General features: G+C 45.3%; 2 protein-coding genes across 10 annotated transcripts in view; one reads left to right on the top strand and one right to left on the bottom strand.

Moving 5' to 3' along the window:
• CAGE1 (cancer antigen 1) overlaps positions 1-583 on the bottom strand; it is a 37,401-nt gene extending 36,818 nt beyond the window's left edge. For both annotated transcript variants that reach the window (XM_061147668.1, XM_061147669.1), the window contains exon 1: positions 180-583. In XM_061147668.1, coding sequence (XP_061003651.1) covers positions 180-387 — 208 coding nt within the window. In that variant the 5' untranslated portion in view covers positions 388-583. The remainder of the gene's footprint in view (positions 1-179) is intronic.
• Positions 583-23,616, top strand: RIOK1 (RIO kinase 1). Of its 8 annotated transcripts, none has more exons than XR_009693654.1 (18): positions 583-918; positions 3,566-3,770; positions 4,548-4,638; positions 5,480-5,549; positions 6,900-6,942; positions 8,709-8,801; positions 9,993-10,105; positions 10,213-10,293; positions 11,443-11,529; positions 11,925-12,062; positions 12,466-12,569; positions 12,783-12,889; positions 13,142-13,207; positions 14,392-14,511; positions 15,307-15,360; positions 16,557-16,709; positions 17,761-22,515; positions 23,024-23,616. XR_009693654.1 is itself a non-coding variant. In XM_061147671.1 (18 exons), the coding sequence occupies exons 3-18, from the start codon at positions 3,645-3,647 to the stop codon at positions 17,869-17,871; spliced, it is 1,557 nt and encodes a 518-aa protein (XP_061003654.1). In that variant the 5' UTR covers positions 583-918; positions 1,222-1,290; positions 3,566-3,644; the 3' UTR covers positions 17,872-23,616. The 8 variants fall into 8 exon arrangements, 5 of the variants coding, with proteins under 5 accessions (XP_061003654.1, XP_061003653.1, XP_061003656.1 ...); XR_009693655.1 differs by having other exon boundaries at positions 17,761-23,181; positions 23,294-23,616; XM_061147671.1 differs by adding an exon at positions 1,222-1,290 and having other exon boundaries at positions 17,761-23,616.
• The last annotated feature ends 3,355 nt before the right edge of the window (positions 23,617-26,971 follow it).

Raw genomic sequence — 26,971 nt, 5'->3', positions numbered from 1 at the left:
GATATTCCAGAGATACTTCTAAGCTGTTTTAGGACAGGAATAAAAAGAGTGTCACTGGGGTTACTGGCAAATATCCTCAAGTTTAATTTTCAGTCAAAGTTTAACTTCTGAAAAGCACTCATCTTACTTCCACCTCACAATATCGTAACAAACTTTTTAGGTCGCAAAAGTATGCTCACTTCCAGGGTCCATAGAGGCTCGGATCTGAAATAAGGATTTCGGGCTTCCTCCCTGCGCACTGGGCTCTACCGCGGGGAGAACGCTTTCAACCTTTTTCTTCAACGCCGGGCCGCCGCTGCGGACACGCTGGAACGCCCCTGTGTGACGTCCACCCAGCCGCGGCCGCCGAGTTCCGGCCTCCGAACCACCCGACGTCCCCTCAGACATGCCCGCGGGCCCGGCGAGGGGCGCCTTCAGGTCTCCGTTCACACACTTAGGGACTTACACAGCGTGAGCCCCCAGGGCCAGCAGCCCCGGCCGAGCTTACACACGTGCCTCCACGGGAGGAGACAAAACGGCAAGCCGACGCGGAGAGCTCCGGGAAGGAAGGCCAGCCCAGGACCCGCGGGGACCGACCACAGCAAGATCGCCACACAACCAACGGCTTCCGCGGAAGGTCAATATCCAGGGCTCAGCCCCCGCGCGAGGCGGAACTTCCTGCGGGAACACAGCTTCCGTTCGGGGGCGGGACTTCCCGTCGGGGCGGACGTAGGTCCGGGCGTTCGGCGTGTGGTGCCCGCACGTGGCCCGCGCGTAGGGCGCGGCGGCCACTGAGCCGTTCTGAGGCGGGCGTCCACGCAGAGGCCGTTGGGCCGGTTGGCGGAACCGTCACTGTGCTGCTCCCGCAATGGACTACCGGCGGCTGCTGATGAGTCGGGTGGTCCCCGGGCAGTTTGACGACGCGGACTCCTCGGACAGGTGGGCAGCCGCGCCTGCGCCGCCGCGGTCCCCTGGGGGCGTTGACGCTTGTTTGTGGTTGAGAGGGAGACCGGTCTTATGCATCTCTCCTTGGGCCTCTTTTCACAGCCTTTTGGGGCTTTTCCATCTCAGCTGGGTCTTTCGATCCAGGTGACGGCAGTTAGTCCGCGGCTCCCGGGTTGACAGCATCCCTGAGGGGTTAGAGTTGGGGAGAGAAACAGGGAAGCAGGTGTTTGAGCTTTTAACTACCATTTAGCGTTCCAGAAATGTTTGAGCACCTACTGTGTGCCTGTTCTGTTCTAGTCGCTGAAGACGGTGATGAACAAGACAAACTAAGCCCCTTCTACTTGGGAAGGAGGCGGAGACAGATAAGTACATGGAATTTTTTTTTTTTAAAAACACATATACTATGCAAACAGTTAAAATCAGTTGATAGAACTAAGTAGTGACTTAACAGTCAGGGAACGTTAAGTCCAGATCGGAAGGACAAGAAGGAGCCAACCTGTGGAAGTAGAGAAGGGAGAGGGGACAGCAGGTGTGGTCCCTCCTGGCTGTGGAAGGAAGATCTAGAGGTCATTGTGCCCAGAGCACGGTGGAGGTAAATGAAGAGATCGGCTGGTGCAGAAGTGAGGAGCCAGAGCCTAAGAGAGTGACAAGGAATGGTAAGGATTTGAGATATTCTTGATGCTGTAGAAAGCCACACTTTCAGCAGGGCAGGGACATCACCCGGTTTGTGATTGACAGGAATCATTCTGCTATGGAGGAGATGGTTTTGGAGGGCAGGAGTGGACATGTTTAAAAGGACTAGGGGAATTCAGTTCATAGATCATGGGCGCTAGACGGGGATGTTTCTGGAAGTAGAAGGACAGATTTCTAACCATAAAATAGATGTGAAGTGGGAGTCAAAAGAAATTGGGGATAACTCCTACTTTGAAAGCAAAATGAAACGTAGTGTTCATTTTGGAATTCCCAGAAGAGGGTTTTTACTTTGTATTCATAGTAAGGATTTACTGTGTGCAGACGGTATTGCTTTATTTTTCAGTAAATACAGGTTGATCGCTTTCTGTGTGACAGATCTCATGTCGGTTGATCTTGATACATTGGTAAATGCTCCCCTGGGTGACAGAGCTTGCACTCTAGCAAGGGCAACGTATTGAATAACTGGACAAATTATTTGTATGAGATTTGGGTAAGTAGTAGAAAGGAGAAGAACCGCACAGCCTTCCCTGAGCAAAGTTAATTACTGGAAGGGTAGGTAAGGTTTAGCCAGAGAAATGAGGAAGGCATTGCAGGTCAGTGTTTTCAGGTGAGCGTGCAGCAGTCCCCAGAGACTAAGTCACGTGGGAGAAGGAAACAGCCAGTGCGCCTGGTGAGTAGTTACCGGTCAGGAGTGTGCACTGGACTTTGTGAAGATGTAAACCAGTGGGTTTTGCCAACTCCAGGAACTTGGGAGGCGTCACAGCTGGGCGTGGTTGTGCGCTTACCACAATTGGAAAGTTCGGGCCGGAAATGCTGCTGCACAGGACCACCGCCCACAGCAAGGGACTGCCCAGCTGAGGTGGGAAAGCCGTGGTGCAAGTGACAGGATAGCTTTAACATGCCGCTTGAGGTGGTTGGCAGTTTGAAGGATCAATTTATGGATTATGGTTATGAAATTCTAATAAACAGCAGGGGGTTGATGGTTATTTGTTCTCTTCTCAGCCATGTCCATGGAGATTTGGAGCCCTCTAAGCCATGGCTAATTAATGAGTTGGGATTGGTCATCTGAATTTACTTAAACTCCTCTGTGTGCTGAAATGCATGTTATTGAGTGTTTCACATGATTTCTGTACCTGCCGTCCATCTGATGGCTCAAAACTGGCAGTACTCACCGCTTCTCGGGGATCTGACCTGCAGACGTGTTTGGTGTGCACAGTGGCCTGTTAAAATTGAACACACCAGTTAAGTGGGAGATGTTCCACGGAAGTGCAGAGTTCTGGCTTCTCTTGAAAAACTAAGAAGATTCAGCGACGCTGGTCTGAATTTTCACGTGGCAAAAACAGACCCTGTTAGTTGTGATCCCTTCCTCTGGGCCAGTTCTCTGGGCTTGACAATCCCCGCTTCTCCCATTTACTTATACCCGGCCCTCTTCTCTCGTTTGTGCTGCTTCTCGTCACCATCCTTCCTTTCAGGAGCAGGGGTGATTTGAAGTTCTTTGTGTGACACAAGTCTTGCTAAAGCTTTTTTCATTGTAGAGTGATAATTGAGTTCAAGGTAAGGCTTGAAATAAAGCTTTAGACTTGTTCCCACGTTTTGTCAGAAAGCCTCCCCTGTCTGCTCTCAGAGCAGCTTTGTGAGTGGTTTTCCTGGAGTTGAGGTCTGCTGTACTGACCAGAGCTAGTTCATTCAGCTGAGAAAATGACAAAGGCAGGAGCAGATTTAACAACCTGATGAATACTACTACTTTATTCGGACCTGGACAATCACCCATCGGCTGAAATAGAACTCAGAAACAGGACAACTTGGTATTAAGTTTGAATTTATTGGGAGATACATGTTATAATTGAACCTTTTTGATGTATCTGTATAGATTCGTCTACTCTCTCTTAAATACATACGTAAGTCCAATTAAGAATGTGTAAACAGGCTAAAATGTTGTTATTTCTAGTGAAAACATTGACTTGAAGACCGTCAAAGAGGAAGACGATGTTGTATTTGAAGACCTTCAGAGTAATGCCAATGAGAAGATGGGTGAAAGTGAGCTGGAAGAGGAGGAAGACGGAGATTATGACGAAGACGATGACTGGGCCTGGGGCGATGGAGTCGGAAAGCTCACCCGGTGTTACGCTTCAGGTGGAGGGAGTAACCCTCAGGTATTTTGTACACAATCCTGTAGGTCTTTGTGTTGTTTGCTTATGTCTTCTTTAGTAGTTGTTGTTTTCTGTTGTGGTGAAAGTCACATGATACAAAGCATACCGTGTTTTCACCATAGTTAACTGTGCAGTTCAGTGTGCAGTGGCCGGCACACGCTCACATTGTGCAGCTCTCAACAGGATCCCTCTCCCGAAGTTTTCACTTTGCTAAACTGAACCTCTGTCCCCATCAGACACTAAGTGTCTCTTGTCAGTTCATAATTGAAAACAAAGCACCTCTACATACTTAATCTGCTTTTCTTTATTTACTAGTTAAGCTGCACTTTTCTCTGTTTTGTTACTGTTTGCAGTAAACTGCATATTTGTGTCTTTTCCCAGGCAATTTTTTTAAGGCTCTTATGGTGATTTAAATAACTCTTTTTAAATTTACTGATTATGGAATGAATCCACATCATTATCAGAAATATGGAAATGATGAAGAATGAAAGTCCGTGTAGGCTAGGGCTGCAGGGCAACATAGCTTGGTGAAAATCTTTCTGTAAATTCCAGAGCCACAAAAAGTCCTTTTAAAAAAGAACACGTCTCTGAATGTCTAGCATATTTCAAGTGACTTTTTAAAAACCTCTTGGGCAAATGTGATTGATCCTTTCCTTCCTTTAGGGTACTCCCCTAAGTATTGATGCTTTAATAATTGACTATGAACCAAGGGAAGATATGATGAATTTTAGGCTTGTATGTATATCTAGAGCTTTCATCTCTGGAACTCATTTTTTCCAGGCCAATAGACAGACTCCCAGCTTCAATGCAGCCAAAATGTCTACTCCAGCAGACAAAGTCTTACGGAAATTTGAGAATAAAATTAATCTAGGTGAGTTTTTAAGATACAGTTCCTCTCACTAGGCAACGAGAAAACTCTTCAAAGACAACAAAAAGTGTTATAAAATTTTATTAGATCAATCAGTGGATATATTCAGTGTTACAGGGTAAATAATAAAGCTTAGAGGAAATTAAAATTTAGTAATTAAAAACATGACTTAAAGAAAAGACTCTAGCTTACACTTTTTTAGTCCTGTGTTCTCTCCTGTTATGGAAACACAAAGTTACAGATACTTATTCAAGTTATCATTGGTTTTGTGTTAGATTTTTAGTAGGGTTATCTTGTAGTAGAATGGTGAAAATACCTGACTATTGAATATAATCACATTTTGTTTGACTTTTGGTGTGGCATTAAATCATTTCATGAGCCATCGAATGCAGGGAATCACAGTGTGAATTTGAAGCCTCTTGAGAAACACGGGGTCATCTTTCTCTCGTAGACGAAGGCTGTTAGGAGCCTGGTATGACAGCTCTCAAATCTGATCATCCCTAGTGCGGACCTGTAATTGGAAGTGAAACTGACATTTTTAGAATTATAATATTTATGATAGTTGTACAAAATATTAAATGTCTGAAAGAGCAGATAGAATATTTTTGAGGGATTTCTGAATCTAGATTTCTCTGGCTGAGAAATGACACCTGTCATGATGAAAGTGATCATTTTTGTTAGTAAGTAAGTGCTTGCCCTTAAAAACACAAAACACGCTTTTCATTACTAACATGCATTACTGTGTGTAGTAAAATATTTAGAACGTGGAGAAGGGAAAGGGGAAAAGTATCCTATTCAGAAACTTTGTCTTATGTTGCTGATGTTGTGGGTTTTTTTTCTTTAGATAAGCTAAATGTTACTGATTCTGTAATAAACAAAGTCACCGAAAAGTCTCGGCAAAAGGAAGCAGATATGTAAGTAATATATCAAGCATATACAGTAAAGTAAATAAAATGTGACTGATACAAACTAATTGTAGACAGATTAGTAGCGTCTCTTTCATAATGCTTTTGCAAAGGATGTTCCTTTTTATACCTAAACCAATTCTTAAGTTTAAGTGAGGATATCCTATGACTTTGTAAGTTGAAAATATTAGATGAGTTTTCTTAAGAAATCTGTGCTAAAACTATAATTGTGTAAAATTCATGAAAGTGCTCTCAGGGTAACAGTGCTTGTAGATTTCAATTTAAAATGTTAGAGTATAAAAAATGTCCCCTTTTTAGAGCTTATTAAGGATTGCTCCCTTCCATGAAATATTTTTTTTTAATGGAAAGTGAAAGTGAAAGTTAATCGCTCAGTCATGTCCGACCCTTTGCAATGCCATGGACTGGACATGCCCAGCTCCTCTGTCCATGGGATTCTCCTGGCAAGAATACGGGAGTGGGTCGCCATTCCCTCCTCCAGGGGATCTTCCCGACCCAGGGATCGAACCCGTGTCTCCTGCACTGCAGGCGGATTCTTTACCACTGAGCCACTGGGGAGCCTTAGAAATGTGAGAGCAGATTTAAAACTAAGTAGTTTAACTGAAAACAATTTCCATTTCTGTTCTCAAAACCGAATGTTTAAGCTTTGGCTCACCTCCTATTGCTAATAATGCTAAAGCATTAACAATATGTTACAGAAAATGACACTAAGATCATAAAAATAGCAGTGTTAGAACTGAACTTAAAACCCAGTTTTCTTCTGGTTTATTATTACATGTAAGGGATACCAGCTTTTTGAGAAACGGCACACTTTATTTCACTGAACTGCCTGTTTGGACCTTTTATTAGTTTAGGTTAGTCTGTGAATTGAGTCACCTAGCATGTGAGCCAAAGTAATCAGAGTCTGTTTTCATGCAGTAGCTGTCTTGAAATGATAAAAGCTTGTTTTCTTTGTAGAAAAGGACTCTGAAGAGAAAGCCTTATAAATTACTTTAATTCTGTACTAAGAAAATCATTAATGGTCTAAGAAACAGTACTTACAGACTTGTTCTTTTTTTCCTGCATAGGTTGTTTTACCTCACTGCTCTTATTTAACCCTTCTGAAATATGGACGGAAGTTTTTTTTTCTTACTGCAGATACGCTCCCTTTGCCCTAGGGAACTGATTGGCTTGTTAAAGGCAGTGAAGTTTCACACGATGTGAAACTACAACGAGGTTATGAAATGTGTCATTAAAGAACTACCTGCTTAGGAATATCATGGAATCATGTACCTTTAGAATCTTTCGGTTTTGCTCCTCTGAATTTTGAATGTCACCTTTAATTTTTTGGTTTTGTCTTAGGTATCGCATCAAAGATAAGGCGGACAGAGCAACTGTAGAACAGGTATAGTGTAAATGAATGTGTTGCATGCTCTTTAAAGTAGTAATTCTGTCTTTGAGTTGTATTTTTTTTTTTTTTAATTTTTATTTTTGTCTTTGAATTGTAATTTGCTTTCATCCTCCTTGCGTCATGCTAATGTCACCTAGAATTGCTTCTGTATAAAATTGCTCCTCCTTATAGTTTTGAGTTTAGAGATCTACATTTTGCTTTATTTATAACAGCACTTTAAATAGATAAATTAGAATCATGCCCTGCTTCTATGGCCCATGAAGCCACCCAGCAATGCTTTCATCTTCTTGGGGGAAGCAGAACTGCCTGTAAGTCCAGGAATCTTTTCTTTTGTCTTAAACAAGGTCTGCGGGAATTTTATGAGCCTTCCCAGGAGGTGAGTCAGGTATCCACCACAAAGTGTGTGTGTGTGTGTGTAGGTGTGTAGAAAAAAGGAGAGAGACAGATAATGCCTTCAGATATTCATTTAGAATCCCTTACTTGGTTTAGAAGTCAGACTTGTTTTATTCTTTATGCAGGAATGAGGGGGGAAACCCGACTTCACCCACCACGTGTCGAGGGTTGTGGTTGGGTATTGGAGTTGACCCAGGTATCTGAAGGGAATAGAGTGATGAAACAGGTCAGACCATCACTTCCACCCCCTGCCAGCCTCCCCACCCGTCCCATACACATAGCACAGACCCAGTTTGGAGCAGTGGTATTCCAGAGCATTCCAAGTGTTGAGTTAAGCACTGTTGACGTACAGTGCCGTGTTAGTTTGGGTGTACAGCAGTGACTCAGTCAGACATGAATCTTCAGATTCTCTTCTGAGTTACTGAACAGGCGCAACAGCCTTTAAATTCATTGCCTTCTGTTTGTTAAAGCGAATCTGAGGTTGCTTTTTACTTGAGACTGACTGCTCTAACCTTGAAGGAGATAACACCTTTCCTGGATTTACCCACCTCCAGCAGGGGTTGGCCAGCTCTTTACAGAGCTAAATGATAAATACTTCTGGCATTGTGGGTCACAGTTCTCTTTTTTATTTGACTGCACCATGCCGCTTGAGGGATCTTAGTGCCCTGACCAGAGATTGAACCCAGGCCGTCTGTAGTGGAGAGTCCTAACAGCTGGACTTCCAGAGAATTCCCAATTTTTTAAATATTTCAATATGTAGAAACCATTTCCGGCTTGCAGGCTGTAGAGGAAGCAGGCTGGCCGATCTGATCGGGAACTGCGGAGTGCTGCTGGTTGCTGTGGAGCTTCGTGTCCAGGGCAGCGGCCAGGCTGGCGCCTCGTGTGCCAGGATTGCACAGGCACACCAGGCTTTGAAGACTGTGAGAAGCAGGATGTTAAACCTCTCTCTGATAACTTCTTACTTTGCCCACTTGTTGAAATGATAGTGGTTTAGATGTACCGGGTTAAATAAAATAGAGATTAATTTCACCTGTTTTTATGATGGCTGAAAAATACAAAGTTACCTCTGGTTTGATTGTATTTCTAGTAGCTCTCCTGGGTCTGAAGTCAGTTTCTGCTTCCCTTGGACCTGTTGGCCTTTGATTTCCCCGACTGGGTGAACTTGCTGGTTTCTTGCCTCTCTGGTTCCTTTGGGTCTCATCTTGCATTTTATTCACTGCAGTGAGTGACTAGAACACTGCCATAGTGATTCTATCAGCCCAGCAGGATTGCACAGTGCACTTAGCTCCAGTTTCTTGTCTAATGCTTCCATGAGAAATATTGGTACACTCTGTCTGAACGTTCTACTTTTTTGCATTTCTTTTTAGGTGTTGGACCCCAGAACACGAATGATCCTGTTCAAGATGCTGACGAGGGGAGTCATAGCGGAGATCAATGGCTGCATCAGCACCGGAAAAGAAGTGAGCCAGTCTTCGGGTGTCTGAATGTTTCCGTGTTCGTTTTCTTATTTCAGATACCAAAGTGAAACTAAAGTGAAAGTGGCAGTCACTTAGTTGTATCCTAGTCTTTACAACCCCATGGATGTAGCCCGGCAGGCTCCTCCGTCCATGGGATTCTCCAGGCAAGAATGCTGGAGTGGGTTGCCATTCCCTCCTCCAGGGATCTTCCCGACCCAGGGATCGAACCCTGGTCTCCTGCATTGCAGGCAGACTCTTTGCCCTGTGAGCCACCAGGGAAACCCCCCAGAAGTGAAACTAGGGCACTTAGTAAACAAACTGTGCCAAATGAGGGTAGTTCAGTCAGTGACGTTTCTTAAAAATGGCTGTTACTGTTACGGCCGGGAGGAGTTGTGCACAGAAGCGTGCCTCCCCAGCACCGTCAGCCCATCCAGGTGTGCCCAGCGCTGGTTCAGATGGTCGGACAGTTACAATGGGGGCAGGGGTGGGGGTCTAGTCTCTTGAGTCAGCACATGTCTTTCTCAGTATTTTCTTTACGTATGGGAGAAAGACGGGCATGTTGCTTTTCAATTAGCAACTTACTCTGTGGGAAGCAGTTCTCAGTGAAACTCACTTTATAAATCACGAGATATAAGAATGTCTTCAGATATTTTCCACATACTTGAAATATAAAAATGTTTCAAAGTACTCAGGTGTGTATACGTATATATGTAGGTATTTAATTTGAAGACCTGTTTTTTAAATTACTTTTTATTGAAGTATAGTTGATTTGCCATGTTGTGTTAGTATCAGGTATACATCTGAGTGATTCAGATATATATATATATATCTCATGAGCCCTTGTTGGTTGTCCATTTTATACATAGCAGTGTGTATCTGTTAACCCCAGCCTCCTCATTAGTCCCTCCCCTCACCTTTCCCTTTTGGTAACCATAAGTTTGTTTTCTTTGTCTATCTAACGTAATTTAAATTGTTGTTTACTATATATGTAAGTAGGAGGTATAGTTACTATACCTTTTAGTATTATGTTGTATATTTTAATGCACATATTCAAAAGAGGATGGTATTCCTTATGCATATTATTTCAGTTTACTGGACTTCTACTTTTGAGGATAGAATCAAATAGATTGCAAAAGCAAAATATTATATTTATTTAATACAGACTTAATTTCTTTTGTTTTTGACTTAAAATAGGCTAATGTATATCATGCTCGCACAGCAAATGGAGAGAGCAGAGCAATCAAAATTTACAAGACTTCGATTCTGGTGTTCAAAGACCGGGATAAGTATGTCAGTGGGGAATTCAGGTAAGCTCAGATAATTTTTTTCCCCAAGTGGCTTAATTTCCATATCCTAAAAAGTAAAAACTAGGATAATGGAATGATTGAAATAACAGGTATTTTTCTCATTCAAGATTTCGCCATGGCTACTGTAAAGGCAACCCCAGAAAAATGGTGAAGACGTGGGCAGAGAAGGAAATGAGGAACTTAATCAGGTGACTGTCTGGGGTGTGTGTGTCTGTATCTGTGTGTGCCGTGTCTGCCTGTCAGTCCCGGCACTTGGCTCCCAGCAGATCTGCTGTGATTCTGTCAAGGCCAGGGACGCTCAGGGCACTTCCAGTCCCTGAGATGTGCAGAGGTAAACAGAGGAGAGGTTGCTGGGCAAGTAGGAACCACCTTCTCTCCCTGTCATACAAACCCGCTGCGGAAGAATTCTGCCACGGCTGGGTCCCATGAAAAGCCTTGGGAGCCTCGTGAGAAGGTTTCGAGTTTACTGTGAGGGTGATAAAGAGCCTGCAGGATTTGAAGCAGGGAAGCGACACAATCAGGTTGGGAGAATGATGTGTTGTTTTGTGCAGGTGTTGGAGTTTTAGACCGTTTTGTTAGGCCCTGAACTCTCTATCGTAGTTTCCTCTTCTTCAGTCCGACTCTGGACACATTTATATATTCTTTGCCTTGGCACCTTTGTATCAAGTAAAGGCATCTTCAAGCTTCCTCATTTGGAGTTTTAAATATGCTTTAAATAATGAAGGTTTTCTTTCTCTCTTTCAAATGTCTTTTAACATTTTATATGCTATATCTAGGTGTCATACACTGGGTATTTTCATATTATTAAGTAAAGTCAGGGAGATAGTGAAGGACAAGGAAGCCTGGCATGTTGCAGTCCATGTCTCAAAGAGTCGGGACTTAGCAACTGAACAACAACCAAGTCTACTTGCTTGAAAGTCCTTTTGAAATGTTATGCTCAATTAGCAATTGGCCATGAGTCCACTATTTTTATTAATCGTTGTCCACACTGATCAACTCAAAGAAGAATCGCAAACATAACTTCTGTGTTTCGTCAGTTCTCAGGGGCCTGTGTCTTCATGGTTTTAACACGTCTGGCTTTGAGCTGGGTGTTAGAGGCTGTGGGACCTAGTTCAGTCACCATTCTCTGTGACGTGTAACGGTGCCACTTAAAGTCTCAGGCGTTTTAGAGTTTATGAAATGGAGTAATAAATCGAGAGGCCTGGGTGCTGTTTGCTTATAGCCCTGTCCATCTTGTACGCTGCAAGCAAGTGCTCTGTCAGCTGTTTCAGAGTAGATGCTTTAGGTCATTTGTTTCAGCTTCTCATTTGTCCTTTTCGCCTGCTTTCATATCACAGGCTAAACACAGCAGAGATTCCATGCCCAGAACCCATCCTGCTGCGAAGTCATGTTCTCATCATGGGTTTCATCGGCAAAGACGACATGTGAGTGCACAGGAGGGCTAGTAATTACACGCCCAGCATTGTATTTTTAAGTGCTTTGAGTCTTCCAATATATGAATGTTTCCCGTTTAAATAGTTCCTTTTGCCTTGGGATATTTTTTAATAAGCCTTTCCCACTCTGTTAGTACATGGGTTTTTAATTTGTTTAACCTTTTTAAGTCTCAAAATGCTTCAGAGCAGCAGAGCTCACCTTGTTTTTGAGGAATGTCTTATCTGGCAGAGCACCTGTTTGTGGACAGCTTTTTAGAACTGTATCTCTAGAGTGAACTAAACTGGTCAGTGTGAGCCATAGAAGAAAAGAATGTGTGTCAGTGTAGCAGAAAGCAAGAAAAACTTGAGTCTGCTTATCTGAGTTGTTCACTTTATTTTTGTTCAAGGCCAGCGCCGCTCTTGAAAAACGTCCAGTTATCAGAGTCCAAGGCTCGGGAGTTGTACATGCAAGTGATTGAGTACATGAGGAGAATGTACCAGGACGCCAGGCTGGTGCATGCGGACCTCAGTGAATTCAACATGCTGTGAGTGGGTAGCCCATGAGAGCCTCCACAAGTCCCCTCAGATCCTTTAGGGACACGAACTAAATCCCAATCCCAGAAGTCGTCTGAATTCTCAGTTTTCAAGTTGTCTTCCACAGGGTCACGGGGTAGGACGTGTTTGGTGGCCTCGGTCACAGGATTGACTGCTTTGATCACTGGTAGAGTTAAAAGGACTTTGGATATTTTCTGTTTCCATCTCTTGTTAGTCACAGTGGCTCTTTTCCTTATCCACTTCATTCACTTTGTTAGTGTCTTCTGTTGCTCTTAAAATAGAAAGTTTTAGGTAAGATACAGGCAAGCAGCGGTGTCCCCTAGGCCCCCGTGCCCAGCCCCTGCGGCAGTGTGGTGGCAGCCTGGCTCAGCCCCTGTGCCCTGGCCCACGCAGGTACCACGGCGGAGGTGTGTACATCATCGACGTTTCTCAGTCCGTGGAGCACGACCACCCGCACGCCTTGGAGTTCTTGAGAAAGGACTGCGCCAACGTCAATGGTGAGTGGTAACCACGCTTCTCCCTGACTTGTTTGCGCCTGTGGCTCTGTACTCTGCTAAACCGTCGATAGAGAACTGTGGCACTGAACCGTCTGACTCAGTGATACTGACACCCTTGGCTCAGCGATGGTGAATTTTATCTGTTTGTCTGTGAAGAGGTTGGAATAGCACCCTTTTCCCTCGCAGAGCTCTCACAAGCATCTTCTCTGGCAGATTTCTTTCTGAAGCATGGCGTTGCCGTGATGACTGTGCGGGAGCTCTTTGAATTTGTCACGGATCCGTCAGTTACACCCGAGAACATGGATGCGTATCTCTCAAAGGTGAGGCGGGGCCGAGACTGGAGTGAACAGGAAATAGCGGTAGTGGTGGCATTTCTGTGTCACTTCTGAGGACTTGGGGTTTAGCATGATTTTTGTTCATCGTGACAGCTTCCGGAGACCTTTTCCTTCTGATTTCACAAGTGAGGGATCAAACTGTAGTAAAAAGCCAGTGGTAAAGCCAGGTTTCTGGGTAATGGATATATGTTCTGTGGGTTGAATATGAAGGAAGGTGATTTTTGTTTTCTTTCCAAGGCCATGGAAATAGCATCTCAAAGGACCAAGGAGGAAAGGTCCAGCCAAGATCATGTGGATGAGGAGGTGAGATTGATCATCTGTTAGAGCCTTGGGAACACTTGTGTCCTGGGGTCTTTTTTTTTAAATATATTGCTGGGACATGATCTTGATTTTATTAGACATGCAGTATTTTAAATGATGATAATGTTTTCTTGAGATAACATGTTACATGATTAAATTGACCCAAATTGTGTAGCTTACATCCCATTATGTCCTTCCATTCCCGCTTGTTTGCCCCTAGTTCTGCATGGAGAACATCTTTACAGAACTGACTGGAGGATGTGATTCAAAAAAGGAAAAGCTGATTTTAGTTTGCTAATGTGAATTTTTTTTTTACTTTGTATTGGGGCATGGTCGATTAACAAACGACGCTGTGATGGTTTCAGGTGCACGGTGAGGGGACCAGCCACGCACACACATGTACCCGTGCTCCCCCAGGCCCTCCTCCCACGCAGGCTGCCACGCTCAACAGAGACCCCTGTGCCATGCAGTCGGTCCTGGTTGGTGACCCCGTTTTAAATACAGCAGTGTGTGCGTGTCCGTCCCAAACTCCCTCGTCATCCCTTCCACCCCCGTCCTTCCCCCCCAGCGACCATAAGTGTGTTCTCAGACCATAAGTCTGCAAGTCTATTTCTGTTGTTAATGTGAATTTTTAAGCGATCTAAGTGTTGATTCCAGTAACATTGTAGATTTTATATATTTACATTTGGTAAAAAGGAAGATTTTTTTAAGATGTTGGGAGTCAGTATGTTTTTTGTGAAAGTGATCCATAGGAGGCTTTTTTAAAAAAGTAATTCTCAGAGCTCTTGGTGTGATGGGTGAGTATAAGGCACCCCGTACTTCCCACTGTAGCACAGGGTAGACGCTGTTCCCCCAGAAGACCTCGTCCTCTGTCATTCGTAGCCAGGCAGTGCTTGCTCACGGCGGCTCCCTTCTGTCCCACTCAGAAATGCCACGTTCTGGAATACAGAGGAGGGGTGTTATTCCAAGGGAAACTGTGTATCATTCTGTGTTTCATCGTTAGTCACTAACTCCTGTGCCCAGCACACGGCCCGGGCCGCGCCAAGTGTGCAGACAGCCTGGCTGAGGCTCCGCGCCCAGCGTGAGGACGGTGACGACCTGCTCCGTGACTGAGGGCGGGGGCAGGCTCGGTGCACGTGAGGAGCCGTGACTCAGTCTCCACGTCACTTTTCTTCTGCCTCTGCTAGGTGTTCAAGCGAGCTTACATTCCTAGAACCTTGAATGAAGTGAAAAACTATGAGAGGGACATGGATATAATGATGAAATTGAAGGAAGAGGACATGGCCATGAACGCCCAGCAGGATAACGTGAGTAGCTTGGTTTGTCCTCAGCGAGTTCACCAGGGAAGCCGCGGTCTTGAGTGCTGCCTTTGAACTAGTGAGACAGCTCATTCCCTTCGCATAGCACACCCTCTGTGTCCGTTGCTTGCAGAGGACATCAATCCACTGGCCTTTACGAAAGGAAATGAATGAGTCAAACAGGCTGTAATCACAGGAAAGGAAGATATGTATAGAAGTCCAGGCTATAAATGGTCATTGTGCTAGATCCATTGACACACGTCTCGAGGTTTGGAAAATTTTTTTCTGCTAATGGGCCAGATAGTAAATATTTAAGGCTTCGCGGGCCAAGAAACAAAATTGAGGCATTGTATGGGTCATTATATGAGAGAAAAAATTTTCTCCCAATTTTTGATGACATTAAAAATGCTAATAATATTGACTACATACACCTTTTCATGATAATGAGAAAGGAATGGAGTTATTTGGGGGAGTAGAAAACATTGCACTTAGCTGAGATTCAGAGTTAGGACTGCCTGTCACTGATCGGTTACAGCTGTATATCCGTAAGAGCCCCCAGGCCACCACCGGTGAGCGGAGGCCCCCGGCCGGGGCGTGCAGACCTGCTGTGGTTGTGTGGTTGTGGAGGAGAACCACACCCACGCTAGACTCTCTGTCCCCTGAGACACAGTTTGGACACCTTTTTATACTCACACAAGGTATCATTTAGCTGGCAACAGTATCCTTTCTTAATATTGCAGCGGATTTCAGTGTTCAGTTTTATGCTTATTCTTTTCTTTTTTTTTTTGTCTCTTTGGTTTTAAGATTCTATACCAAACTGTCACGGGACTGAAGAAAGATCTGTCGGGTGTTCAGAAGGTATGAGGAACGTGTGTTTGTTTACATGAAAACTCAAAAGGGTATAAAATTGTGTGTCAAGTAGTTTTAGCGTTGAAATAACAATGGTGCGCTATTACTGGTATAGATGCTTTCACAGTCTGTGGCCATTGTGTTCATTCCTTTTAACCGTGAGCTTGAGCTGTGGGCACATGAGGTTTGTTGTTTACTCTGCCCCTGAATCGGTCTGTTGTTGCTGAGGCAGAGGTCTGTTGTTGTGTATCCTGTCTTTGCTGGTGAAGCTGTTAACAGTACCCACATGCTTCTAGATGTTTCTACAACCAACCTGAAACAGCAGTGGGGGCTGGTCTCACCCTGGCGCACAGGCTGCTGAAGGCTGGCTCACGGGTCCTGCCGTCTCACGGTGCAGATTCCAGTAGTGCTTTTTCTTACAGCAGCTTCATTGTGTCTTAACATTTTCAATCAGCAGAGATTAATTCAAGCAGTAATAAAGGTGGCTCTTAACTTCTTTTGATGTTCTTAATGGATGTTTTAATATGAAGGTTTGTGGTTTACATTTTGAAAATTGACTCTCTTTTGTGGGAAGAATCGGACTAGGAGAATTCTCGGATTCTGCGTTTCTGGTTTTTTTGTGGCAGGTGTGACGATAGTTGTGCTTTGAATTCCAGAGCAGGAAGATTCTGTTACCACTGGCCAGGAAGCCTATTTGTACCATCACCGTGTAAAAATCTGTTTGTTTGTTTTTTTTATGAAAAGAAGGCCTCGTGCTTTAAAAAATGCTTCCTGCTACTTTAAAAACTGCTAACCTTCAGGGAAAAAAGTGAACATGTTTCTTGTTTAAAGATTGTCTTCCCTCTTGGATTAACAAATGTTCCACTTGAAATTTAATCTGCAGGCCAACAGCTGTGAAGTTATCCAGATATGTTCACTTTTTTCTCCTATCTGTGTTCCAAATCCCGGCTCAGCCCGCCAGTTGTGCTGAAGGGGGTGGAACAGTCCTGTTGTTGATGTGGGTGGCTCCCCCCTTTGGGAGCGTCCTTGAGCCGTCCTGGAATGGCTGCTTCAGGCTTCCTGCTGAGCGTGGACCCTGTTGTTCTGATGTTTCAGTACATTTTTCAAAGTCTGTGAGGCTGAAATCTGAATTCTGTCATTAACACATTGAATGCCAGTAGGTAGCTGGCTTGTTGAGAATAACATGGTCCTGTGATGTTTTCAAGGTCCCTGCACTCCTGGAAAGTCAGGTTCGGGAAGAGACTGGTTCTGATTCAGAAGATGAAGGGAGTGTGGAGTGCTCTGACACAGACTCTGAGGAGCAGGGGGATCACGCCTGCTCCAGGAAGCCCCCTGCCGACCTTGAAGTTGATAGAAAGGTTAGCTGAGAGTGCATGTTCCCACGTTTGTCAACACGACCACGCAGTCCCTTGAGACTGTGTACTCAGATATCTGGATCAGAGTAGCTGAAGTTTCAGTTTTCAGTTCCTGAAGTGTGAACGTCACTTTGGTGGTAACATCATCTGGAGATTGGGCTTCTTCTAGGAGCCCTTGGGCACTGCCCAGGGAGAGGACACACTAGTTTCAACGCATTGATTAAAAGTGGTTGTGATGCACTTGTCCAAGTGATGCTGGAGTGGCCCCCATGGTGAAATACCAAAGAACCACTCCAGGGGCGTTTTTACAGCCCAGCTCCCCATTTTCAGAATCTCAGATATTTCTTACACTCCTGCCTGTAGACATAAGAGACACAACTGATACATGATCCATGACGGCTGAGTGACTGTTATTCTTTATTCTTTTTTTTTTTTTTATTCCTTATTCTTAGCCTGATCCTTTAAACCCTGGAGAGTGTGGGTTCCAAGACTTCCAAGAGACATCCCCAGATCTCTAGTACACGTTCTCTCTTTGTCTCCTGGAAATATGTATTTTGTCTCTCATTCCAACATTTATTTCTGTTAGAATACGAACCATATAAAGAAAAGTAGTGGCATACATTTAATAATGTCCCCATGGGCATCTGTGTTGACTGTCTTGAAATGTCTGAAGAAATTGTAAAGACAGTTTTCACCCCCGGTTCCACCACCAAGCCATAATCATTTGCAGTTTTTTTTTGTGACACTCACCTTTTATCTTTTTACATATATTAAAAATTTAGTTGTAATAATAATGTGACTACTCAGAATGAATGAAATTTGCAGATTTTTTGCTTTTGATTTTTTCCAAACTTTTTTTTTTTAAAAAGCACTAATTGATTTGGCGGTGTTGGGTCTTAATGGCAACACACATCCCACGGGCTGTCTTGATGGGGCGTGCGTGGGACCTTCATTCCCAACCAGGAGGGGGACCCACGCCCCTGAGCCTTGCACGGCAGATCTTTAGCCACTGGACCGCCAGGAAATCCTCATACTTTTTATTTTTGTTCTACAGGAAAGAAAAAAGATGGTCAAGGAAGCCCAGAGAGAGAAAAGAAAAAACAAAATTCCTAAACACGTGAAAAAAAGAAAGGAGAAGGCAGCCAAGATGAAAAGGGGCAAATAGAACCAGAACTGTATCATGTACAGTGATTTTCCATCAGTTAGGTTTTGCGCCTGTGCGCTGAGCTCCCCCTGGAGGATGGGTTATTGATTTTAACCAAATGGTTTTTACTGCAGTGTCCCTGGGGACCGCTTTTCATGTTTTCATGTAATTATGTAAACAGCTCTGAGCTTTGTTGTCTAGGTCCATTCCCTAGCTCTGTGGTATTGATAGAGGATTTATATAAGCCACTGTTTTAATGAACTTTATACAAGTTTATTTTTGTATATTTTTATCTTCTGTAATGTTGCTTTTAAAGCATTGTAATTATTTAAACATATTGAGCATTCCTGCCTTTTGTGTAAGTGTAAAGGCACTTTGGACAAACTTGGGCAAGTTGTCTTTGTTTGTACCAAAGACCCACCTGGAATCATTGTAAGGCCATTGTTTAGAATTCAGTTGGCTGCTGATATGATCGTTTATCGAAGCTTCGTTCTGTGTGTACTGGTAATTATTTATAGTGTACTTACTTTTCATCTTTACTATTCTTTTCTGAGCTAGTTCATAAGCTATTTCACATTCAAATATGTGGCCTATTCATTCATTCATTCATCAACATTAGGATGTTTTGGGTTTGGGAGACACAGCAGTAAATCAAAGGCAAGTTCCATGGATAATCCTAGTTTTCCTTAAATTGAAGCTTGCACTGGCTTGGATCCATGGGTTACTGAGGGAGGAGCAGGGTCAGCTGCGTAAAGCAGTCAAAAGTTACTATCTTCAGGTAGTTTGCATTTTAATAGGAAGACAAGACATCAAGCTAAGGAAAACAGTGTATCAGCTTAGTAAATTTCATGGAAGAAATAGCACCGCCTGGGGCAGTGAAGGGTGTGCACGTTTAGAAGAGGCCTTATTTGGGCAAATACTTGAAGTCTGTGAGTCGTGTGCCTATTGGGAGAGAATAATGGTCCAGGTAAAGCAGACAGCCAGTGCAAAGGCCCTGAAGCAGAAGTGTGCCTGAAATGTTCCAGACCCCAGAAGCTAGAGCATCGTAGCCACATGGGGGGCGGGGTTGGGTCAAGGAGATGGAATGTAGCGGCTTAGATTGGGTGGTGGTAGGAGCCTGGAAGGTTTTGAGCAGAGGAATGATGTGATCTGGCTTGTTTTTAAAGAATTGCAATCACTCTGACTTCATGGAGAATTGACCAGGAGGTAAGGGGTAGGGACTGGCTGGGTATTTATTATGACCCGTGTGAGAGATGATGGTGGCTTGGTGTAGGATGGTAGCAGTGGACATGGAGAGAAGCCTTTGGATTCTTAGTATAGGAGCTACAGGGTGTGTTACGAGAAATGCCGATTTTAGCCCCAGAATCAAAAAAATTTGTGTAGATGAACCTAGTTTCCCCTAAACTGGAGCTTGCCCCTGCTTATTTGAGAATTGGTGGGTTATTGGCAGAGGGGCAGGGTCAGCTGAGGTCTTAAAATTTTAAGCAGACCGCTTAAATTTTATCTTCATAATAACCTCCTTTCCCGACTTGAAAAAAGTTCAAATACGAAATATAATTTCAGCGAAACACTGTTGTGTCCCCTCTGAAATACTATACAGTGAACACAACAGAGGAGAAAACAGACAGGGGGCTGAGCAGTCCAGTGCCCTTTCGGGGGCGTCACCTTCAGGATGCTCTGGCTCTGGCCTGGGCCGGGGCCTCCTCCCCGGCCAGGTGAGCTTCATCCAGATGGTCAGGCTCCTCAGTGCCATTTCTGCTGAATCGAGTGCAGCCGCTGAGTTTGGAATCAGTTTCCCTGGGCAGAGCCAGTATTGGTTGGTTGGCCAGCCCTCATCACAGGCTGCCAAGAGGAAATGACGCGCCTGGACAGGGGCCTGCAGGGGGATTCTGGCTCAAGACGCCTTCTTTCTGACAACGTGCTGACGTAGCCCTTTCCCCGTCTGGATTCTGGGCTGTAGCTGTGGCTGAGTGGGAACCACTGTAGCCTTCTTGCCGGACGGGTCTGATGCCACTTCCCTTGTTTGACTCTTGCCAGGAGATCTGGAAGAAGGAGCCCCGTCTTAGGTAAACGTCCAGAGCCCCCTTCTGGCTCCCATTGCAATAGAATTTGTGCACCTGGTGGGTTTGTTGTCCCTGAATTACTGGTTGTGCAGTGACTTTTCCATTTGCAGGGGTGAGCTTTTGGGGTCTCTTGGCCCAAAGGCCGGGACATCATTTTGTCCACATACCTGGTTTTCTGTCCTATTTTGTCGATTTTCTAATCCCTTAAAAAATGCAGGCGTTTCTTCTCTCAAAGTTGACTGTGAGGGATCTGGGTGGTTTCATGGAAGCGCGGAGTCACCGCCATCTCCTCTGCAGCCCGAGTCCTTATTTTTCCTTTGATGAAGCAGTTCAGGGACAGGCCCTTTCCCCCGCCCGGGAGCACAGTGTTTGAGCCTGGTCTCGGGGTGAAGAGGTGGGCGCCGCGGCGGCCGGCTGCCCGGGTCTGATCAAATGCGAGTCTGCCTTCGGGGCCGACATCAAGTTTTCTTCAACTTTTGCTTCTCCTTGGTGATGGTGGACTCAAGGTTGGAGAGTTTTGTAGTTTGGTACCAAGACTGGTTGGAGAAGATCTGTTCTTTTTGTTAGTTTCTGTTGAATACAGTGCAAGCAGCTTGCTGTTTCTTGGTTGAGGGCCCATCCTATTTTGTGGCTATGATTTCATTAACCTCTCAGCTCAGAAAGTGAAGAGCTGAGAAAGTTCTTCTAGAAGCTGGTAAAAACTCAGTCGAAGGGCATCTTGAGTGTCGTGGGCTCTGAAGGTTGACATTTCTAAAAGTCCAGAAGCTATAGCAGATCCTCACTGTATAATTTCCTGTGAAGATTTCCTGTGATTGCATCAGATAGATAAGGTTTTCAATCCCTGGTGGTCATAAAACAAGAGTGCTCCATGTTCTGTCTGTTGAATTGGACTAGGTTGTTACAGTCCCTGCATTTTGGTTGGAGTTTTTAACTTTCATATCCTTTGGGTTTGTGTTGCCTTGGACATAAGGGCGTTTATCAACTTTCTGGGGGAGGTTATAATGTTGGGTCTGAAATCATTTAAGCTGGTTTCCAAAGGAAAAGATAGCTTTCCCGCACCCGTGTTCTCTGGAGATCTTAGTCCCAGCTGAAGCGCTGTGGGAACCTCTGGGCTTGAATTTGAGTAATGAAAACTTGTGGACTTGGTGACTGTGGTTTCCAGCTTTCCTTCACTTTCTATATCACACTACTTCCTGCTATGACGGTTGGCAGCCGCCGGGAGGGGGCCCTCGTACCGCCTGGAGGAGCCACACTAGTCTTTGTCCTTTTTTTCCAGAATAGCAGGGGTGTCATCTGGGTGAGCAGAGCTGTCTCCAGCTCTCTGAGCCTTTCTGCATTTCTTATTACCGCATAGTAGTTTCAAGGCCGGACAACCACAGCATCTCGGGGTAAAATTTGACCCTTTACACATCTGCCACATCGCTCTCTTGGGGTCATGAACCTGTCGGTGACAGGGTGGCAGGTCCCTGGGCCCGGGTGCCTCAGCTGGAGGGGGGGCGGGCAGGGGCAAGCGGTTACAGCTGTCCGGGCGCAGGCGCCCCTGAGGCTTGTGTCTGCGGTACCGCGGGGCCGTGAGTGGCTGCCGCGGGGAGCGGAGGGTATTGAAGGCTAGATGCTCAGGGGACCGAGGCCGGCGTTTTGGAAGGGCCGTCCTGGATTAGGACAGGCCTGGTTTTAGACAGTCCATGAGAGACACGCCTGAGTCTCCAGCAGGCTGGGATGCGGGCGGGCCAACCATGGGGGGTGTGGTGTCTGATGATGTCACTGCTCTCTGGACAGCCAGCGTTTAAATGGGGCAAGGAAGGGGGGTCCCCCAGAGAGGCAGTTGAGAATACGAGGCACTTTGCTGGCGTCAGACGCCACGTTTGTCCCCATGGCCCCGGGGGAGCATCTCAGGGCGATGAAGCGGGGGAGCCTGACCCTGTGAAGCAGTCAGATGCCACCAGTGCATGGAGCTCAGCACAGTGCCTGCTTCATGGGGTTCCTGTGAAGGACACTGAGGGGAGCTCAGGGGAGCTTGGCCGGGGCTGGATCACGCCAGTGAAAGTGAACTCAGCCACTGACTTCCTCGATGTTCCCGCGGTGGTGTGAAAAGAGGTTCACGGAATCCCCTAGACAGTACCTTGCCTCTCCCCAGAAAGGTTGGACCTCAACCCACGAAGCCTCTTGCTGTGGTTGTCAGGTTACAGGAAACGTGAGCTCACAGGAGCAGGATCCGCGATGCTGGGAGGATGTGGTCAGTGGAATTCAGGAAAAGGGCAGTGGGGAGGGAAAGAGATGTCTAATGAAAAGGAAAAGCGGTCTAAGAGCTGTGTCCCAGTGCTGTGGATTTCAGCTGGACCCTGGTTAGATGAAACCAGTTTTAAAAAGATGGGCTCTCTGGGGTTTCTTTTCAGACAAACAGGGAAAAGTAAGCATGGAGATGTCAGGTGATAGTAAGGGATTGTTCCTTTACCAGATGTCATAATGGTATTCATGCTTGACATGGTTCCCTCAGAGCCTGGACTGAAGTCTCACTGGGTGAAATGATTGGATGCCTGTGACTCAAAATTCTCCATCCTTCCTGAGTCCCCAAAGGACAGCGGTGGATGAAGAATAGCAGGTCAGCAGTTGCTGAGACAGAGTACTAATGGGTGTGTTGTGATTCATTACACTCTTTTCTCTCTCACAATTTCTGTAAGAAAGCTGGGGTTTTTTTTTTTAATCGAAGTTTCTATTAAGTACTTAAAACAGGGCCTGCCACATACTTGTAATGCCACATACTTGTACTGTGTTATACAAGCGTCTGTATTTTTGTTTGTTCTTTTTAAGTAACCTTTTTTTTGGCCCGGTCTTTAATTGTTTAATCATCTGGGCCAAAGAGGAAGGCCTCAGGAGGACTGTTAGTGCCTTCCGGTACCCTGACATGCCTTTTGGTTTCGAGATTCTGGTTCCCCTGGTGGAGGCATTTCCAGAACGTGTGTGTTGAGCTGCCCTGAGTTTTGGCTCTGCCAAGCCTGACCATCCTCTTCGCAGTGACCTGTCCTGACCACTCCCTGGCGTGCGGTCTGCCCCCTCAGCTGAGGCTCCTACAGTCCTGGTGACCTTTGCTCTGCATTGCTTTTCTAAAGCTGCTCTAACAGGCTACCCGACAGGCTGTCCCCGCGTTACCGCACTTCGCAGATACCGAGGTTCTTTTACCGATTGAAGGTCTGGGGCAGCCCCATGTTGAGTGCGTCTGACTGCCGTTTCCCAGCACCCTGGCTCACTTGTGCCCCTGTGTCACGAGGTAATTCTTGCCGTCTTTCAAACCCTCTGCCAGCAAAAAGGTTACACCTCGACAACTCGGGTGATGGTTAGCATTTGTTAGCAATAAAGGATTTTTAAATGAACTTTTTCAGGTATAATGTCTGCACACAGACTGCACTCAAGTGTGACCATCACTTTTATATGCACCGGGAAACCAGAAACTCCATGTAACTTGTTCTACCACGATAGTCGCTTCGTGTCGTGGTCTAGAGCCGAGCACACAGTGTCCGCGTTCTGCCTGTACGTACGTGTCTGCATTTTCTTAACACATGTCATGCGTCTTTCCCTCACCTCCCAACCTCTTACTAGAATAAGCTCCACGGGGACAAGGGTTTTTACCTTTGTTCGGTTTTGTGTCCCTGCACCTAGAATTGTGTCTAAAACATTGTAAATGCTCAATAAATACTTAAGTGAATGATGTACTGTGTTTCTTAAAGATGGGGCTGTGGCATCAATTGCATCCCTCTCCCCCTGGGCCCCGCCTCCCCCCCCTTCCCCCAGCCATGACGACTAGTCATGCCCTCCAGCCCTCTGTCCAGTGACCGGGTCTCACCCACTTTAAGGTGACCAGCCTGAGCAGCGTCGGGGATGGGGCCATGCCTGCAGCCTTCTGCTCCCCAGAACCGTGTGGCATCAGCACAGCTCTCCAGCCAGGGGACGGGTGCGTCTGAACCTGGACTGTGGCTTTGACTTTGCCCACGTGAGACTGTTTGACAGCAGTGTTGGCCAGCGTGCTTGGGCAGCCGTGGGTCAGCTGATGCCTCATTCAGAAATCCAGTTCACTGTAATACGGGAGAGTGGGGGACCTGGTAGACGCCAAGGCTCATTATGCACATGTGTTGCCATCTCTTCCCAAGTATAGACTGGAAGTTTGAAGACGTACTGATGACCAGAGGTGGGTCTGGTGGTGTCCTGTGAGAATCGCTCCAGATACAGATGTATTTTTGTGGGGGGGTGGGGGGGCGGGTGTTAGCGCCACTTCCTACTCCCCTGTCTTGACCTCCTCCTCGAGGGAAGGTCCTAAGCTTGAACATGACCTCCGCTTGTTTGAGAAGCTGATGACGTCCTACAGTAACACACAGGGCGTACCCTAGCCCCAGGGGTGGGCATGAATGTCAGGAGGCGCTTGGTCTCGCCCAGCCTGGTTTCTTTCACTAAATGATGCCAACATCAGCAGTGACGTTGGGAGCCTGCCCCCTGCCGCCCAGCATGTGAGCGTGGTCCGGGCTTGCTGGGGTGGGGAAGGGATGCTGGAATGGATAACCCACTTTGCTTCATGGGAGCATTTCTCATCACACAAAATGGTCATCAAATTTCTTTACAATTCTGTTATTTTAAAAACCATAGCATAAGTGGATGACTTTAACGAAGGGAGGTGTGAAAAATGTATATTTAGAGAAAAAGGGGGTCTCAGGAAGGCTTGAGGAAGAAGGTATGAAGCACAAAGAAAGTAACGTGTGAGGGCAAATAATTAACAGCCATCCATTGTTAAAATAACTGTCTTCCAGGCATCCTGGATATTGCTAAGCCAAATGCTATCGTTTTATCAGGACGCCCAAACGCCTCTCGGATTTCATGCCCAAAGACATCTCATGTTTTTTCCATGGATACGGCACATGGCACATTTTATACCATCTACTTGATTTCTGGCTTTATATAAAATTGATAAAGCAACTGACAAAGAAAAAAAAGTGCAGCAGATCAGTAAGTTAGAACAGGTCCTTCAGAGGCCACGGGGCCAGGTTACAATTCCATCTCAAGAGTGTTTATTAAAAAACGCAATAAATGGGTTTAAGGTGTCAGTTACCACACAGGCCAGCTTTGCTTTTCACTTGTTTCATAATCCCGTAAGGCAGGTTTTTGTGTGTTTACCCTGCACCATTTATTGTGACGGGGATTCTGTTCGTTGTCCTGCAATAACTTTTGTTCCTCTGGAGGGAGGTGTGTGCCTACATTCTCATCGTGAACGTCCTGCGAACTGCAGGAACTTGCTGTGGGCTGTTGACTGCGTAGGAAGCAGAAGGCTGGTCAAGTTCACATCTTTCCATTCCTCTTAAAGAAGGATTCAGAGCTTTCCCCATAGCTCAGTTGGTAAAGAATCTGGCTGCAGTGCAGGAGACCTGGGTTCAATCCCTGGGCTGGGACAATTCCCTGGAGAAGGAGATGACAACCCACTCCAGTATCCTTGCCTGGAAAATCCCAGGGACAGAAGAGCTTGATGGGCTGCAGTCCACGAGGCCGCAAAGAGTTGGGCATGACTGAGGGACTAACACTAAAGAAGGATTAAACTAATGGATCCTGATGAGGGTGCGTGCTTGATGGTTGGTGTTTAAACTCGTCCTTCGAAAGAGCTGCCGAATAACATTTCCTGAAAGTCTTTTTAATCAGGAGTTGTTTGTTTTACTTTAAAATTAGACACATACTTATAGAAAAGAACATCAATTACACACACACACAAAGACTTCTCAAGAGTCTTAGACTCAAAATCAATAAATAAAGCAACTATAAAACTTAGACTAAAAATTAATAAAAATAAAGCAACTCCAATAAAAATTAATTTTAAAAAATGATGACCCAAACATAGGCATGTAGTATTCAGTATTAAAATCACATTTTAAATGGAGAGCCTTGGATTGGGAGTCTGATCCGTTGTTAACTGTGAGGCTCACTTCGCCTCTCTGGGCCTCAGTTTCCTCATCTGTGAGATGCAGACCTTGAAGAGGTGAAGCCCCCTGATGGTTCCTGTGCTGCACTTTCCACGGGTGACCCCTGGGTCCTTGCCATGGTGCTAGTCTGGATCGCAAATGTAAAATACACACCAGATTGTGAAGGCTTAGTACGAAAAGAAGAATATAAAGTAACTTAGTACTTTTTGATATTACTTGCGAAATAATAATACTCTGCATATATTGGGTGAAATAGAGTAAATTGGAATTAATTTCACCTTTGTTTACTTTTTTTGTGGGGTAGATCATTTTAAATGGCATCTGTGACTATGTGGTGTGTAGGACAGAGCAAGGGATGAGTGAAGGAAGGAATGAGCAAAATTTTCCCCAGAATCTGTCTCAACCAATCTTCTATAAGACAGTTCTGAAGCTTCATGTTCAAATGTATATATATATATATTATTTGTGAAAGTAAAATTGCCATTCCAGTTGGCCTAAATACCGATCATATATATAGTGTATGAGGGGAAACAGGGCTCTTAAAAAATGTTAAACACGTAAAGGCGACATTAAAGACTTGCTCCCACCCCTCCACCCCAGTATTTTGTGACCTTCTCGGTTTGCCCCTCAAACTTCTCTGCTAAAAGGGATTCCCTGAGGGACCTACCTGGTGGACCAGAGGTTAAGCCCCCACCTTCCAGTGTAGGGGGTGAAGGTTCAATCCCTGATGGAGGAGCTAACATCCCACATACCTCCCGGGCCAAAAAGCCAAAAAGGTAAAAAAGAAAAAGCAATATTGGAACAAATTCAATAAAGACTTTAAAAATGGTCCACCTTAAAGAAAGAAAAGGATTCGCTGAGAACACAGCCTGAAGCTGCCTTCCTCTCCACCTCCAGACAGGACGTGTTTTTCCTGATCTCTTGTTTTAGCTTAAAAGACAGAATCCACGTGAGTTTTGCATTCATAATAAATTTCTGTAAAGAACTTTTGGGAAAAGTCTTCAGTTGCCCTCAAGTAACCTCAACGCTCCAGGAAGTGGCGCCCCTCGTTTAGCCCGAGGTCCCCGAGGTCCACACCAGGACCATCATAATCGTATCTTAGGA

This window comes from Dama dama, chromosome 7 (genome assembly GCF_033118175.1).
Source record: "Dama dama isolate Ldn47 chromosome 7, ASM3311817v1, whole genome shotgun sequence".
In the NCBI taxonomy this organism is placed as follows: domain Eukaryota; kingdom Metazoa; phylum Chordata; class Mammalia; order Artiodactyla; family Cervidae; genus Dama; species Dama dama.
This window is presented reverse-complemented; position numbering and strand designations above follow the sequence as displayed.